This window comes from Leopardus geoffroyi, chromosome D2 (assembly GCF_018350155.1).
Source record: "Leopardus geoffroyi isolate Oge1 chromosome D2, O.geoffroyi_Oge1_pat1.0, whole genome shotgun sequence".
Classification (NCBI taxonomy): domain Eukaryota; kingdom Metazoa; phylum Chordata; class Mammalia; order Carnivora; family Felidae; genus Leopardus; species Leopardus geoffroyi.
Window position 1 is genome coordinate 22,319,019 of NC_059334.1, and position 18,077 is coordinate 22,337,095.

General features: G+C 37.8%; 1 protein-coding gene across 38 annotated transcripts in view; it reads right to left on the minus strand.

The window, feature by feature from the left end:
* The window catches only part of ANK3 (ankyrin 3), a 687,904-nt gene that overhangs the window by 56,200 nt on the left and 613,627 nt on the right, over positions 1-18,077 (minus strand). For all 38 annotated transcript variants that reach the window (XM_045437484.1, XM_045437490.1, XM_045437496.1 and 35 more), the window contains 2 exons: positions 17,847-18,001; positions 405-616 (listed from right to left, as the gene is read on the minus strand). In XM_045437484.1, coding sequence (XP_045293440.1) covers positions 405-616; positions 17,847-18,001 — 367 coding nt within the window. The remainder of the gene's footprint in view (positions 1-404; positions 617-17,846; positions 18,002-18,077) is intronic.

Below are 18,077 nucleotides of genomic sequence, written 5' to 3' on the forward strand. Positions count from 1 at the left end.
GATCTACTTAAATCAAAACGTGAAAGCTTGCAAGTTTCTTTAGTACTGATTGTCATGGTATGGCATATTATAAACCAAATCAAATACAGTTTATTTCTTTAATGGTATATTTGCTCTTTTGGTGCTCTTGTCGCACATACTGAGACCAGTAACCTATGGTTAACAAAACAATCTTTCATCAGAAACCAAGGTATACTTTCAAAAGAAAACCCTAAAATACATACCTTATTTAATAAGCCACTAAGCTCACTTTATACTTCATGAACTAGGTTACTGCTTCCCAAACCGGCCCACTGCTTTGATTAGCAATATCGCTGGGGTGAGTTACCACAACAGTCTTCTGAGCAGAGCATGGTCACATGGTCTCTACATGTGCCAAGGAAACAAGTCTTTGTGAACATTACCTGAAGGCCCACGCGGATTCTTTTGGTTAAAGCACCCTCTGGGAATGAAGCCTGGACAAGGGGCACAGTGGTGCTGCTCAGAATCCCGCCTTCAGGGCCAATCTGGTTGCTTTCCTGCTTAATCCGTGAAACCACAGCGAAATACTGGGGGAAGTCCTTTGTGATGATCCTGCAGATACGCTTTTTCCCTAGCTCCTCTGGGCTGTCAAGTTCTGCAAGGACAAATGAATGAAAAAGCTGTGAGAAGTCAATCTACACAATACCTGGAGATAAACTGAAGTGTAATTTCAAGAGATAATACTACTTATATCCAGTGGTCTAAACAGTTTCTATGATTGAGAGGAAGTGATAGTGACCTTAACAATATGAAGCTTTGTAAAGCCAGTATCAAGCTATTCATATATAATATTTATAGGAAAATATTTCTATGAAAGAGGAACACATATATTCAAAAACTGGCATTTACCTCATCTGAACAGAGCTCTACTCTGTAAGAAGAGATACCTCATTCTGTGATTATTTACAATAATCTGCCCTCAGCTGCCAAAGTAGGAATGAATCAAGAAAGTCAGGCCTCATAAGAAAGCGAATAAAGACTAAAGTATGTCTAAAAGGCTCTAGCACTTTATTTGAAAGCCTCTTTTAAAAGATGTTTAAATTACCCAAATGATTAACATCATCAACACCAATTTCTGTCTGCCCACAGATAACCCTCATGCATCAATCCGCCTATCCACAATGGACATATCTTCTTTCCTCCTGTGCGCTGCTAAACTGACTTCTTCCTGTCTGTCCTCACTCTGGAAAAGGATTTACATTTGTCTAGCCCTGCTGTCCAATAGCGTGACTCACTTTTCTTTGAACATCACATCGAAAGGTCGAAGTCCAGCTGATCTGGTTGTGGAAATGGCTTTGCCCTGCCACCCCTGTCCGAGCCACCTCCTAGCCATCTCCCTGTCACCCGCCCCTCCTTACTACAATTCGTTCCCTACAGGGCAGCCAGATGGGTCTTCTTTGAAAAGCCGGATCTGATGCATAATGTTGGCAGGTTTAATTTAAATAAATGCTTTTTTAAATCATATGAAATAAATATTCGAGACTAGTCAAGAGTATTTTGGAAAAACAGGCTTGTGAGGAAGAATTTACTTTATAAGATTTTAATAGTTATCTAGAAGTATCAAAATAAAATTTATATGGAGAGACATATAAGAATATATATAAGATTAGATAAATAGGTGAGCGGGATAAAAACACAGAGCAAGAAATAGATTTAAATTTATATATGTATACACACATATGTGGTATATATATAAATGCATATATATCAACTTTTATGTATTATATATTATATATTTAAATGAATATATTTAAATCAAAGTCATATATTTAAACTTCAAATCAGTGGGGGAAAGATGGCTGATTTAAGATGGTACTGACATAATTGAAAATCTATTTGGCAGAACAGAGATAATTCACTATATTTTATCACATATAAATATAAATTCCAGCTGGATGAGAGACTTAACTACTTAAAAAAATTAAAATATTACCATAAAACAATCAAGAGAATATGTCTCAGCCTTAGTTAGGAGAAATTTTTATATTTAAAACTGGAAACCCAGAAGCCTAAAAGATAGTTTTGGCTATAAAAATGCAAAGTTTTCTATGGCAAAAATAGTAAGCTTAAAAGACAAAAGGAAAGGTAATAGTCACACATGGCAAATAATGGATTGATATGCTCAGTATCAATGGCAGCTACAAGTTGAGAAGAAGATGACAGACAAGCCAATTGAAAACAGCAAAATATTATAAGTAGGCAAGTCACAGAAGCTGAAAACTGGTCAGAAAAATGCATATTAAAATGTTCAAACTTGATAATTTACATGGAAATACTTATTTAAACATGATACAAAATAAATATTTGAGACTAGCCAAGAGTATTTTGGAAAAGTAGATTTGTAAGGGAGAATTTCTCTTACAAAAATTTAAAACTTATCTAGATGTATTATAATAAAACAGTTACATGGAGACCTCGCTCTTCCGCCACACCTTGCCTGGAGTGGGGGTTGGGCGGGAGAGGCTATTTCAATATGATGATCCCCAACAGCAAACACCTCTCTGAGAAGGTGGCAGTAGGGGTGAGATGTGAGGGTGCCAGGCAGGTAATGACTGACTAGTATAAAGCACAGAAAGTGAGCACAGAAGCAAGATGCACAAAAAAAAAAAAAAAAAAAAAAAAAAAAAAATGCAAAGTCTGCTCCATTTTAGGGAAAACTCTAATCTGCACATCTGTATACTTTTATAAGAGAAATCTGTAGAAGAAACATTCTAGTATTAGTACTGGTCACTTCTGAGGCCTGGGAGATGGGGTTGAAGGTGAGGAGCTAAGAAGGGGATGGGGGAGTACCTTTGGGTTCACATAGCTGGGATGGTCTTGTTACAAAATAAAGGGGAAAGTCTCAAACCTCAGGGAGAGGTGTTGGTTTTGTCTTTGTTGTTACTCACATAAGCCTCTGTTCATACCTCTGACACATACAGAACAGGTCCTACCATTTTTTAACTACGAACATGTCTGCCTCCTTCATCAGATACACAGGGCTGAGATCACAGCTTATTCTGAATAGAAATTTATAGAAAGGGAAGATGAATGGTTAGGTAATTGGATCAGTGACATCTTCTCATTTTACAGATTACCCACCAAACTCTGAGGTGGGAACACCAAATTGTCAAATAGGAGACAGATAGGGTTCCACTCAGATCACAAATGGAACTAGAATTTGGTCCGTGTGGTTTCCTAACCATCTGCTTCTCCTCTGCTCCATCCAAATCTAAATATTGAGTTTTTAGTGAAAGAAAATAACAGAAAACAAAGGCAAATAATTTTTTTTAAAAAGGTTAATATAGAAAAACAGGAAGGAACCAAAGAGCTCGCTCAGGAAAATATTCTTGGGTGGTGTGGGGGGGGGGGCGTTCAGCTATTCAGCAATTGACAAAACTGGATGGATAAGTTTTCCATCCAGAGAGGATATATTTCCCTTCCCATGATTTGGCTTCTTTTTGAAAGTCTGAATTCCCAGAGTTCATAATTCATGTGGCAACTGAGAAATTCTGATGATTAGTTTCAGTTGCTGTGCATCCGATCAGCTGCAGCTAAGCAGACATTGTTCACCTTGGTCTCAAACTTGTGATTATGTTCTTCAGAAATAGCCTGGGACTCCACACAGTGCGAGCAATATAAGAAGACCCCACCGTGAAATTACATCCTTCAAACAAGAAAGATTTCCTGACTCCACATGTAACAAGCTGTGTATCCTGTGAGCATGAAGTTTACTCAAGTTCAAGCTGGACATACCAGAGGCAGTGAGGCACCTTTTGGGGGACTCGGGGCAACATGCATTCTTAGCTGTGTGTGTGTGTGTATGTGTGTGTGTGTGTGTGTGTGTGTGTGTGTTGCAGGTATGTGCACGCACATTTGTGAGGAGTTAAGGGAGAGACAGCTGTATCACCCCTGGAAACTACAATAGCAATGGACTGGGAAGAATGGCCGCTTTATGTAGCAGAGGCAGCCAGGCCACACTCTGCCATATTGCCTTTGATAAAGAACGAAAGCCACCCCAAATATAAAGTGAGTGTGTCCATCTCAGATGCAGCCGATGAGCGGTAAATGGAAAAGCTCAGGTTCTTACTCCACACTCGACTTATAACATCTTTTAGGATTTGCCAGTGGTTCAGGAACACTCTGTGTTGTACCCACTCTGAAATTGACCCAATTTTTCCATCATCATTAAAACTTGCATAATTATTGACCTCCACTGTTGTATTTAAAAATTTTTTTTAACGTTTTATTTATTTTTGAGACAGAGACAGAGACAGAGCATGAATGGGGGAGGGTCAGAGAGAGAGGGAGACACAGAATCTGAAACAGGCTCCAGGCTCTGAGCTGTCAGCACAGAGCCTGACGTGGGGCTCGAACTCACAGACCATGAGATCATGACCTGAGCTGAAGTCGGAAGCTTAACTGACTGAGTCACCCAGGCTGCTCTTTAACAGGTATTTTAAAGATAAGCCTCGGGGTGCTTACGTGGCTCAGTCAGCTGAGCTTCCGACTTTGGCTCAGGTCATGGTCTTGTGGTTTGTGAGTTTGAGCCCTGCATTGGGTTCTCTGTCATCAGCACAGAGGCTGGGTTCTCTGTCCCCACCCCCCCCCCACTCTCTCTCTCTCTCTCTCTCTCAAAAATAAATAAATATTAAAAAATATATAAGCCTCACCCCAAAGAAACAACTACTGTGCAAATTTTGGACATCAGAATCCCCATGCACCATTCCTTAAACAGGATCATATACACATACTGCCCTCCTAAATTACTCAGATGCCCAGGCCTCTGCATGATGAAATGGAGAAAAGATAATCGTTCCTTTTGAACTTTTTTTTCTGAGAATAAAAGTGAATACAAAGGTGAAGACTACAAAAAATATTTAAATACTGGTTTATAAAAAGAAGCATACTCTCTAAGAGCTACAGTTGAAGGCTAGGCTATTACATGTTGGGATAGCTGCATAAGTTAGACAATAAATCATGTGCACAGTGGGTAAACATGAAGAGACAAGAGGAAGAAGTGAAGAACAGTAATATTACTATGTAATTCATATGGCCTGAAAATCGATCACAAGATCTTACTGGTCATCATATAGGACAAAGGTTAAATAAATTATGATAGATTCATACTATGGAATACAGTGCAGTATTAAAAAGAATGGGCTAGAAGTATATGTTTTAATATGTATATCTCCAAGCCATATTAAATGGAAAAGTCACCAAAAAATGTGATAACAATCGACTAATCACATCTTTACATGTTGATGTATAAATTCATATAATTTACATAAAATTTAGGGGACAGGGAAAGAGAAAAGGAAAATAATAATATATATAATAATGAGTGTATGCTTGTGTATTATTACATGGTAATAATACTAATACTAGTATTAAATAATAAAATGATATAATCAATAATATAACAGATTATTAAAATTTTAATGTGGATGCAACTCAAACACATTTTCTCTATTTCTTGCTTTAAAAAAAGGAGACTGAGGGGCGCCTGGGTGGCGCAGTCGGTTAAGCGTCCGACTTCAGCCAGGTCACGATCTCGCGGTCCGTGAGTTCGAGCCCCGCGTCAGGCTCTGGGCTGATGGCTCAGAGCCTGGAGCCTGTTTCCGATTCTGTGTCTCCCTCTCTCTCTGCCCCTCCCCCGTTCATGCTCTGTCTCTCTCTGTCCCAAAAATAAATAAACGTTGAAAAAAAAATTTTTTAAAAAAAGGAGACTGAAACACAGTAATGAAATGATCTTAGCCGACTCGAGAGGCCTGAAAGAGGAGGGAAGTTGTCGACACACAGCAGCTGGGAAGCCCTGACTTGTGGCCATATTGTCCATCATAAGCACCTGATCACGAGGCTTTTTATTCTATTTATAGTTTTGATAAACTGTTAATGTATATTAAAACTAGATTTTCTTTTCATAAAATGTGAAGTAACCACAGTAAAATTACGTTAAATTAAATGAGGTTTGATATTGAGGCTTGGCCCATGGCAGGTATTCAACTAGTATCCACTGAACAAAGACATCACTGGGAATTAATAGAGACTCACACTTTTCATACCAAATAACTGCATAATTCTGTAAGTCTTGCTTTAAGGGGTGTCTGGGTGGCTCAGTCGGTTGAGCATCCAACTCTTTTAATTTCTGCTCAGGTCATGATCTCATGGTTTGTGGGATCGAGCCCTGCATCAGGCTCTGCACTGACAGCATGGAGCCTGCTTGGGATTCTCTCTCTCCCTCTCTCTCTGACCCTCCCCCACTTGAACACACAAACACACACTCTCTCTCTTTTTCAAAATTAAACAAAAAATCTTGCTTTAAAATATATATAGTTTAGTAGACTGATTATTGTTTGTTCTTTTAACAATTTTTTACAAAAATTGTATGAGAAAAAGTGGATCTTGTCTTCCTACTCTTTAATCCACAGTAAATTTTATTATGTCCATGTGTTTATAAGAGAAATTACTGTTTACTTAATAGACGTTTATCCAAAGGGAATTGAAAACTTATGAGAATATCAAACTCTTCTGAAAAGTTCTGTGTTGCAAACTAAAAAAGTATGCCAGAAAAGTCACATTTCCAGGCAAATAGCAATAAGGTCTAATTATGTATATATGAATAATGTCAATATTCTTTCCAGGACTGAATATACTTGTACTCAGATTTCTTTTTCTTTAGAGACAGAGAGAGAAAGAATGTGAGCAGGGGGGCAGGGCAGAAGGAAAGAGAATCTTAAGAAAGTGCCATGTGCCATGCTCAGTGTGAGGCCCAACACAGGGGTTGATCCCACAACCCTGGGATCATGACCTGAGCTGAAATCAAAAGTTGGATGCTCAACTGATTGAACCACCCAGACACCCCTGTATTCAGATTTTAAAATGGTCTATTATTAGGTTAGAGAAGCAGGAATATAGAACCAAGAATCTTTGCTATGCTCCTATCCTTTCCATAGATAAAACCAAGAAAATAACCTACAGATATGATGCCTGTGTCCTATTCATACCCACAGAAAACCCAGCTTGTGTGTGCTCCAATCTGGCAAGATCATAAGATCTTGCAAGATCTGGCAAGATCACCAGAGCTATCTATTAAAAGCACAGATTCCTAGGTTTCTCTCCTGGAGATTCTGACTTGGTAGGCCAGGAGTGGAACCTGAAAAGCTGTTTTTCACAGTCAATTCAGGTGACTTTATGACTTGACATGTCTGGGAAGCAAAGTCTTAGACTTCACCCTATGTTTGTCCCTACAGACTCAGAACCCAAATTGTGAAAAACATGCCAATAGGATCTTATGAAAAACATTGCAAGGATGGTTCAATATGAGAAGAGGAGCTTATGAGGCAATAATATCCATTACTGTTTTTTTTTAAGTTTATTTATTTGAGAGAGAGAGAGAGAAAGAGAGAGAGACAATGGGGGAGGAGCAGAGAGAGAGAATCCCAAGCAGGCTTTGAGTCGTCAGCCCAGAGCCCAATGTGGGACTTGAACCCACAAACTGTGAGATCATGACCTGATCTGAAATCAAGAGTCAGACGCTTAACCCACTGAGTCACCCAGGTGCCCCTATCCATTACTTTTAAATGGCTTAAAAAAATTTACTAAACCACTCCATACCTATAGAATTAAAGGAGAAAATGACATAAAAATAAAGAGCTTCTTACCTTTCAGGGTGATTGATAGACTATGAAAAGACCCTAAAACCCCCTCTCTTTCTCTGTTTAATCTGTTACTAGTAAAGTTTTCTCTCTCTCTCTCTCTCTCTCTCTCTCTCTCTCTCTCTCATACACACACACACACACACACACACACACACACACACACGATTAAGGGAAAAGAAAGAGATGAGTTCTGAAACAGGTAGCCTTGGTCAGGAGGAATGTTACAATTTACACTCACTGAATGTCTGCTTTCTGGCAAGTCAGTTACTATTTGTCCCACAAAACATTTGGTAAAGAGGGTGTGTGAAGTTCAAAGAGAATAAGTGACCTGTCCAAAGTGACCTGTCTGCTTTGGAGCTTAGAACCTAGGTCTAGGAACAGGGTCAGGGAGAAGGGATGAAGTCACACAGACATGGACTTCAACCATGATTTAACACAATGTATTTGCAGATTACCTGGCACAGGGGTGGTAGGTGATAAATGGATGAGTAATGGACAGATATGCAGATACCCTGATCCAGAAGGTGATGTCCCTTCTTGTTGGCTTGCTCTATGAGCAGAAAGCTCTGATTACAGTGGCACTTTCTGCTGTGCAATAAATGGAAACTAATGTTCTACAGTTTTCTTACTTCACTGATTAATGATAAATTTCTCAAGCACCTTGTAACTCAGTTTCTTTATTTGTAAAAGGTGGGCCAGCTTTCTCTGTAACTGAGATTTTGCAACAGAGCAAGAAGAATCAAAAAATGCTTTGTGAATATAAATGGTTACGGAGATTATCGTACAATGAAGCATAAATAACAGGAGTGAAATCATGTTCCCACTAAATGGGTTAATCTTAAAGCTTTCAAATGATTATCCTTGATTAGTTTTGCCTCACTCTTACATGCACATGATTAAATATCTAGATAACTTGGTCAGATGGGACCATGATTCTTTTTCCTACACCAAATTTGTTTTCTGAAAACAACCTTGTTTTCTTGAATACAACCTCAAATTTTCACAAAGGATGATTTCTGTACCTAGAGTTTAATTTTTAGTCAGGTGAATATTCTGCTCAGCATGATCCTCTAAGAAAGGAGAATTTGATATGAGGTGTGGGGGGAAACTGAGGCCTACAATGTTAGATTTCAAAAGGGCAAGCTAGCCAGGATGGTTCTCTGGGAAGTCACTGGAGACAGTTGCCTTGGGCTCAAATCTAACTCTCCAACCAGTGAGCTTGGACTTTGGATAAGTTCCTGAACTCTGAGCCTTAATGTTCCTTGTCAGTAAGATCAGGATAAGAAAAGCGTCCTCTGGGGTAGATATGACAAATAAATGATATAAAGCCACCAGCACAGTTCTGTTCATGTAATAATTCAAGCTACTTATTCTTTCCAAGGTCATACAGCTTTGGAATAGAGGAGAAACAGAAAACCAATCTGTGGCAGATCTAAGGTTGGATTAAACAACAACAACAACAACAACAACAACAACAACACCACATTATGTCTATATCTCTACGGTGTATGAATCTTAATTGCTGTCATTTTAATTTCATTCCAGTTTTCAAAATAAAGTTTCACTAATTACAAAGTATTAAATATAAGAATTTATAAATAAATTGGGAGAAATGAAGGAAATAAAAGACAAGTCTGTAACATTCAACTCTGGCTATAGAATATATGGAACACCAGGGCACTTGTAATATATTCAGTCAAATATTTCAGGAAATCATAGACGTTCATCTCCTCGGAATTCAAATTCAGCTTCATCTGAATATGCAACTTTTGTAATAAGTCTGTCCAAGAAGTTGCAGGGAAAAAAAAACCCAAATGATACAACTTGATCCTTCTTCCTCAATGTAAACATAATAGAAACCTCTCCAATTTTGTCCAACTTTTATTTTGAAATAATTATAAATTCATGAGAAATTGCAAAGATTACAGAGAGGTCCCATGTACAGGTACAATTTTAGAAATTTAACTCCTATTCTTATTCAGTTCCAGTATGCACTTTATATCTGTCTCGATCAGCATTATTTTACATCTTTGTGCAAGGTAAGGATCTTCTTTGTTATTCAGATTTGTACAATGCATTAAGAGCTAATGATGATTGTCTAGAAACAATGAATTATCTATTTGTTTTCCCCTCCGGTTTTAGCAATCCATACAATTTCTGACAATTATATTTTAAAATTATTTTTTGAAAACTAATTTCTAATCATTTTGTGTCCTTTCCCTCCCATGCAGACCACCTCTCCTCATTTGGTTGTGGCACCCCTTCCTTTAGAAAGTTGCTTTCTCTCTTGGGTATAGGTCACTGAATTATTAAGGAAATGTATCATCAAGAGTGGGGACACAGGCTTGGATACAAAGCATTTGTTTTTCCATTCATTCAACAAGTTATGGTGTGGTGACAATACTGTGCCAAGAGCTGCTACATGCACTGGGAATATGGCTGTCAACAAGTCAAGCCAAGTCCCTGTCCACAGGGACTTTACCGTACATCATGGAAGATAGCAAAGTTCAAAGTTGCTTGTTACGGAAGAAGACAGGCCAGATGTTGTGGACATATTTACCAGGTGGATCTAACCTAGTCTGGGGTTTAGGGAAGGCTTTCTGGAAGAGAAGTTAGGGAGTGTTTGCTCATGCTGGAATAATCATTATAAGGGTTTCCTCCAGGATTGCAGAAACTTTATATTCTATGCATTGGCTTCTCTATGTATTTTTTCCAGGAAAATGTTCTTCCACATTTGTTTAGTTTTCCACTTATGTAAATAAAAAGGCATGGCTTTCAGGCAATTAGCTCCATTATGGCACTTTCTTCAACCCTTTGTTTAAACCATTACTACGATATGAAGGCAAAAAACAAATAATATAATCCCATGTTCAAAATCAGGATCGTATATAATTCTTTAAAGCTGAACACCATAAATCAGTAACCCAGCATGTGCAGCAGATACAGAAGCACAACGAACTCCAAGGGCCCTAGACCTGCTGTGTCTGGCACCCTGGCCTCCATTCTCATCTGCACTAAAGGTCATAAAAGCTTGCACCCAATCTCTCAGCCTTGCTTCCCTGTCCTCAGAAGGCCAAGAGCCCCATTCTGTCTGACAAGTGGGTCAGGGCATCTGACATCATTATTTTGACCTACTAATGTTTTATAAAAAGATGTAAATGCTGGCAAATCCATTTACACAGGCACATATAAGGCTCGGTGTGGTTAATGTTTATTTGGCTTGGTCCCATTCTCATTTCCCAGCTAGCTGGTTTGGGGTAGCTGTTCTATTTCCCTTCCTTTTGCACTATGGTAGGTATCAAGCAACTGATTTAAAATGAGTTTTATGGCAACAGGCTGAAGGGTTTAACTGATAGTTTTTGGTATGCTTTTTGTGTTTTGACACCCTAACATAATCTTCATTTGGTTAAGTTGTTTTTACTTTTTCCTCCAGAATTTTTCAAAATTGTTAACAGATTTGTCCAGCAGATGGTGCTGTGTACAACATAAAGCTACGTGTTCCACTTCTCAGCACTGGACGCTTCTACAATCTAACTTGATGCTTTAAGATTATGCTTTGTCTCATGCCTGATGAATTAAAAATGAGTTCATTTGAAATGAACCAAAGTAGCAATTTTTAACTGAAACATCTGCCTCTGTAATTATTGTTCGTATAGTTAGATAACAAAATTATGGAAAATTAGTTTTCTGTTACTTGACATTATAGTTATCAATTTCTCTTTCCTGCTTCAACTTACAGAAAAATAGCATAATTATTTTATCTAAAATGCATTATTTTAAACTTTCACTTGGTCTCATGGGAAAACAATGACAACAGGAAGGAAACATTTTCCTGGCATGATGGCATTGTTTGGAGAGCTTCAGCAACACTTCGGTCCAACACAGTGGTTGGGATTTTAAAATAATAGCATAATTCCTATATGTTCAAAGCATTCTTGTGATGCTTAGGTAGCAATGATTTTGATTTTAAAACCTAATAAATGTGTCTCTCCAAATCTATACATTGTCCAGAGAAGCACCATCTAAAAGAAATATAATGCAAACCACATTTGGAACTTTAAATTTCTTTATAGCCACCCTGGAAAATTAAAAAGGAACAGGTAAAATTAATTTTAATGGTATCTTTTTTTTAAAGTAGGCTCCACGCCCAACACAGAAGCCCAACATGGGGCTTGAACTCACGACCCTGAGATCAAGACCTAGGCTGAGAACAAGAGTCAGACACTTAAGCAACTAAGCCACCCAGGTGCCCCAATTTTAATAAAATCTTTTATTTAGCCTAGTATATCCAAAACATTACCATTCCAACATGTAGCCAATGTAAAAATTATTAATGAGATATCGATTGGGGGGTTGCTCTGCACATCTGGTGTAGTTTACATTCACAGTACATCTCAATGTGCACTGGCCCCATTTCAAGTGTCCTGTAGCCACGTGTAACTAGTGGCAAACCTAGTGTCATTGCCACACTAGAGCATTTCTCCAGCTCTTCAATTTTAAGACCTCCAAGCAGGAAGGATTTTTCTACTAGTGAATCCTCTCAGGTCCAGCAAAACCATAAACCGCAAAACACCCTTTGGGGTCTGACTTTAGAAGCAGAATTTTAAACATGTTTAATTGAACTTTGTGAGTTTAACTAAAGATTTTAAACAAACTTACAAAGTAGATTGAACTTGGTTCGCTTTAAAGATGATGTTTTTGGGGGGAGCAGAATGAATTTATTTTGTGTTTTCCAGTATCTTTTTCTCAGCAGAGAGAAAAAGTGCTAGGACAAGATCTGGGTCCGCCTCCAAAGAGCAAAGTCGCTTCTGCCACATGATATCTTATTGGTAACAGCAGGTTCTTCACACCCAGACCAACTGTCCTCTGTCATTCTAGCCTCTTACTTCAGTAGAGCTCTGCTAACACACCTGCTTCATTAGCATAACCATTGATGCTTGTGTCTCCAGGCTCCTAGTGGCAGAAATAAATCTTAATTCTACCACATTTTGCAATGACAGTTTTTCCTGAATCCACACCATATCCTTTTGAGTCATATAAGAACTAAGATGGTACCTTGATGAGTAATGCAAGATTTAAATAGCAGCTAACATTTAAGTAACATTTTTGTTTCACGCAAAACACTTTCATAGGCATCCTTCATTTGAGAATACAGAAAGGCAAAGGGGTATTATAGAAAAACAACTAAATTTGGGGTCAGAAGCCTGGGCTTTAGAAGTCTAGATCTAGATCTATTTTCCTACCATTGCCTGACTGTGTAGTGGTGATGGAGAGAATGTCACCTTCATCAACCCTGACCAGGGCTTCAACTAGCCACGTGCAATTTGGAAAAGGGTGCCACTTAGGACAGACACCACCCTGCAGGTAAATGGCTTGGGAACATTAGTTAAGATTGCCTCTTTGTCCTGCAGGCCAGTGTCGGAGCAGATGTCTTGGCAAGGGGAAGAGGCAAGATTTCAGTTCCTACTTGCTCTCCTGCACAATTGTACACGGCAGCCGTGACAAATACTAACATTGATTGAGTGGTTCTTATGCATCAGACCTTGGATTAAGAACTTTACATATATTAGCTAGTCAGTTCCCCCTTAGCTCTCTATGAGGTATCCTCACTTTACAGATTTAAATGAAATTTTAGAAAGACTGAGTGCTTGGTTAGGATAACACAGCTAGGAAGTCAGCATGGGAATTGTGGTCTATGTGACGTCCACAGATCCTGATCCTAACCACCATATTACACTAGGAAAATTATCCTCCTCCTTACACTTGTCTTTCTTTGGAGCTATTCTAACTACTCCATTTGTGCACTTGGAAAGGCTTTGTAAGTTTTGAAATATTACAGAACCATATCTAATCTTTACAATTGCATGGTATAGTAAAAGTCAGTTATCAAAATATTGCCTAAGATGATTTTTAACATTTGGGTTTTAAGATTTTTCAGAGAATAAGGTGCAACAGGACTGGTTATAAAAATAGCATATAGATTAGTTACAGAGCAGAATTTATTTATGGAAAAGAGGGTAAAAAAGGAGACATTTATAATAAAACATGTAATACCAAGAGTCACTTGCCATGGATGACAGATAAGGCTTATTGTTATAAATTGGGGAAATTAATAAGTTAAAACAACAGGATGCTTTTTTCTTTTTCTTTAAGGAAGTCTTGAGTGATCTAGTCACTGGTTTATTTTCTGTACTATTGTTATGATGCTCATTAACAACTATCCAGGAATAAACAAAGGGGGGATGGGGCAGAGGGAAGAAGGTAGAACACAACATGAAAACTTCTGTTCTGCGCTCATGCTTCTTTTCCTATGAGAACTTTGAATAGCTGGACCTTAGGGAAATAGAAGTGTTGGATTTTTTTTTAAGAGATAGGATGATTTTGACTTTTGTCTGTTTTTAGAAGGGGGATGTCCCAGTATGAATGAAATGTCTTTGGGTACTAGAGAAGAGTGGTGATAAGTGGGGCTTAAGCTTGGTATGAAATCTGATTGAGTTTCAGCTATAAAATATGTATAGTACTTCCTTCATTATTGTTACTTTAAAACTTAATCCATGAAGAAAACCACTGTGCCTGGAGAATTTAGTCCTTATTTTTGCCGAGGTACCTCCAGTGCTAGATTCTTTACGCCTAGAAGTATTTATGTTTTCTTTTAATTGCCTAAAATAGAACCAAAGTTTAACTGGTTTTTAAAAATGTAACAAAGAAACTCTATCTACTATTTCCAAGATAACACACAGAATCCAGGACAGAGGGCTAATATCATCATTTCTTGACATATGTCCTGAGTATGGAAGCTCGAGGGGCATAATTTCTAAGCAAAGATATGACTAATTCCAATTTAAAACTGGTTTAATAAAAACAAAATGAAGATAATTAGCATGAAACCATGGAAATCCATTCCATAAATAATCTTTAAAAATTGAAAAAAAATTGCGGGTGCCCCAAAAACTGGTGGCTCAGTCAGTTAAGTGTCTGACTCTTGGGTTCAGCTCAAGTCATGACCTCACAGTTCATGATTTCAAGCCCTGTGTCAGGGCCTCCTTGGGATCCTCTCTCTCTGCGCCTCCCCTGCTCTCTCTTTCTCTCTCTCAAAATAAATAAATAAACTTAAAAAAAAAGAATCTACTAATTTTTTTTTCAAAAATTCTACCTGTGCCTGGTAGGATGGACATATTATAATCTATACTCAAAAATGAAGGAGACTATATTAGAATATTCAGTGTTTTTGCTAGAACTACAATGTCCAATGAGGTAGCGAGTGGCCACATGTGGCTATCTGAAATTAATTAAACAAAATTAAATATTACCTTCCTCAACTGTACGAGTCATATTTCAAGTACTCCGGAGTCACATGTGACTAGTGATTACTCTTGAACAGCCCATGTATAGAGTATTTCCATCATCGTATAAATCATCATCTACTAGGCAGTACTGTTTTAGAATGTTCAGTATTCTTCCTAGAATAATGTTAATTTCTCAGAAATTTCCTCAAAGTAAATGCTCCTCTTTAATTTTCTTCTCCTGTAGATTAACATTAATGACATTTGGGGTAGAAGAAATAGACCAATGAGAACTTTTCCTCCAGCTAGCTACATATTTTGAGAAGTTCCTCCTTCTGCCCCTTACCAGCAAGGGGGGGAAAACCTAAATCAGCATTGTGCCTGACAATGGGGGTTCAAAGGTGATTAAGACATGTACCCTGCCGTCAAGAGGTTACAGTATCAAGGTAGTTATCTAAAAAGAAAGAAAGAAAGAAAGAAAGAAAGAAAGAAAGAAAGAAAGAAAGAAAGACAAAGAGAGAAAGAAAAGAAACAATCTCCTTGTGTAGGAGATGCTACACGTTAAAAACTAATAATCTACATTGGCATTTAAGAAATACTAGATACATGAAAATATTTACATACTTTATTTTCCTTAAAATAACCACCCTCTCTGGATAACCCATTTTTCTTATTCTCTCCATTTTTGAATCCTGAATCATCTATATTCTTTTACTATTTTCAAAATGCTAATTCAATTCATTCTCTTAAGATGTATTATTTTTAAAATTTTTAATTGTGTTTCCTTATCAATTTCCTTAGAAGAGAATGACTACGTAATAAAAATTAGAAATCATAATTACCACTGCATGTTCCTATCAGAGATTATTTGAATTTATAGCTGATATATGATATAAATATCAGTATCATATGTAAACATTTAATATATGCTCATTTAAGATGATTATTCTCCTGAACCTTAAATCTAGAGGTTGGTAGGAATTTTCCTGTTTACATTTATTTTCTTCTCCACAGGGCACACATTTCTAAAATAAGTGGGATATGGTTAAATCTTTGAAAACAAGATAGAACCAGATTTCTAACCCCAGCGCTGCTACTTAGTTTGGGTAAATTAGGTAAGTGACTTGACTTGTCTGAACTTCTGTTCCCTCATCTATAAAGGGTGATTAAAGGGGTACGTGGGTGGCTCAGTTGGTTAAGTGTCTGACTTCAGTTCAGATCATGATCTCAGGGTTCATGGGTTTGAGCCCTGTGTTGGGCTCTGTGCTGACAGCTCAGAGCCTGGAGCCTACTTCAGATTTTGTGTCTCCCTCTCTCTCTGCCCCTCTCCCGCTCACACTCTGACTCTCTCTCTCTCTCAAAAATACACAGTACAAAAATAAAAAAATAATAAAAAGTAAATAAATGTTCAAAGAAAAAATTTTTAAAAGTGTGATTAAAACTACCTACTTTATAGTACTATACTTTTTTTTTAATTTTCATACAGAAAGGAATTTATCACTCTCTCACAAATGCTAGAAACTCAACAATTACTAATTTCCTCCTACCCTGCTGTGAAAACATCTTTAAATTCTTGGTTGGCAGTGATGAACTGTGTCTTTTACAGAACCTTTGATAGGACAATTTTTTTCTATAGAATGAATAGTGACAACAGCTGATATTTATTGAGGACTTACTATGTGACAAAGGCTGTATTTCATAAGTGCTTCACAGAATTATTTTTTCCCAGTAACAGCCCTATGAAGTAAGGAAGGTATCTCCATTTTGCAGAAGTCAAAGAGGCTCACAGGGACCAAAGAACTTGACCATGGTCATCCCTCAAACACCCGAGTCGTTCTAGTGCCTTTGTCGTCACTCTGAAACCAGAAGACTGTGCTGGGTGCATTCCAAAAGCCAGTGAATTAAATGCTAGGACAGCGAATTTTATGGCAGGTGAACTATATCTCCAATAAAGCTATTCTTTAAAACAATTGCTGAATTTGTAGTGATTGGGGAGTCAGTATAAAGATTAGTCAGGCTCAGTTGGTTTAGCGTCTGACTGGCTCAGGTCATGATTTCACAGTTCATGAGTTTGAGACCCACATCAGGTTCTTCACTGACAGTGCAGAGCTTGCTTGGGATTCTCTCTCTCTCTCCCCCTCTCTCCCGCTAGCTTGCTCTAAATAAATAAATAAATAAACAAACAAACTTAAAAAAATTAGAGTCATTCTGTGATGCATTTGGCCTCTAATTGTTTTTCACCCCTTTAAAGGAAAACTCTGCATCAAGTACCTACTCTCAAAACAAGTCCATTCCCAATGTCTACTAAGAAAACCTGCTTTGTTCTAAGGGTCAGAGAGCTGAAGAAGGTGTGTATGGGAAGGGACACACTCGGCTATGTGCGCTACTAGGTCACAGAATACGACACAGACTCCAATAATTAGTCTTGCAACTTATTATTGCCCAACAGAAGTTAAAAATTCACAAAGAATGTTGACATAATCGGGGAGAAGATGGAGACACAAGAAAGGATCCAGAAATAATAACTCCGAAAGTAAAACGTGAACATATTTTCTTAAAAATGTCCTGCATGCTTTGCATACCTTCCACTATTATTTCCCCTCCTCCTGACACATTTTTCATTTAGAAAACTTTCTCAGGTTTTGGAAAGATTAATATATCTCATTGAAGATGGAAAGAATCATCAAGTGGTATTTGTACATTAGTGTTATGAAAACAAAAGGCTGTTGGATTGACTGGAACTTCATGCCTTGGATACAGATAAGAGCACTAAACGCTGAGGAACCGGACCCCAAGCTCAGGATGCAGACATGTGAGGTTCAGGTGCAGTTAACTCTGGTGTAGTCATGCCTTTGATTTCTACCTGCAGACATTGACAGAAACCAGGACTTATCACCATTACCTTCATCCATGCCATTGAGTAATTCGGTTAAATCTTCATTTTTACTGTCAAACTGATGCTCCTTCCATGTTTCACCATTTTCACTTCGAAGAACAATGAGTTCTCTCTCCTTCCCTCTCATGGACCCAAAGTGAGGGATTTCCACTATGACAGGGCTGGAAAAGAAATCCACATTATTTTGGTATCAAAACGAAATACGTTTATAGTATCATACTTAAAAAAAAAGTTTCA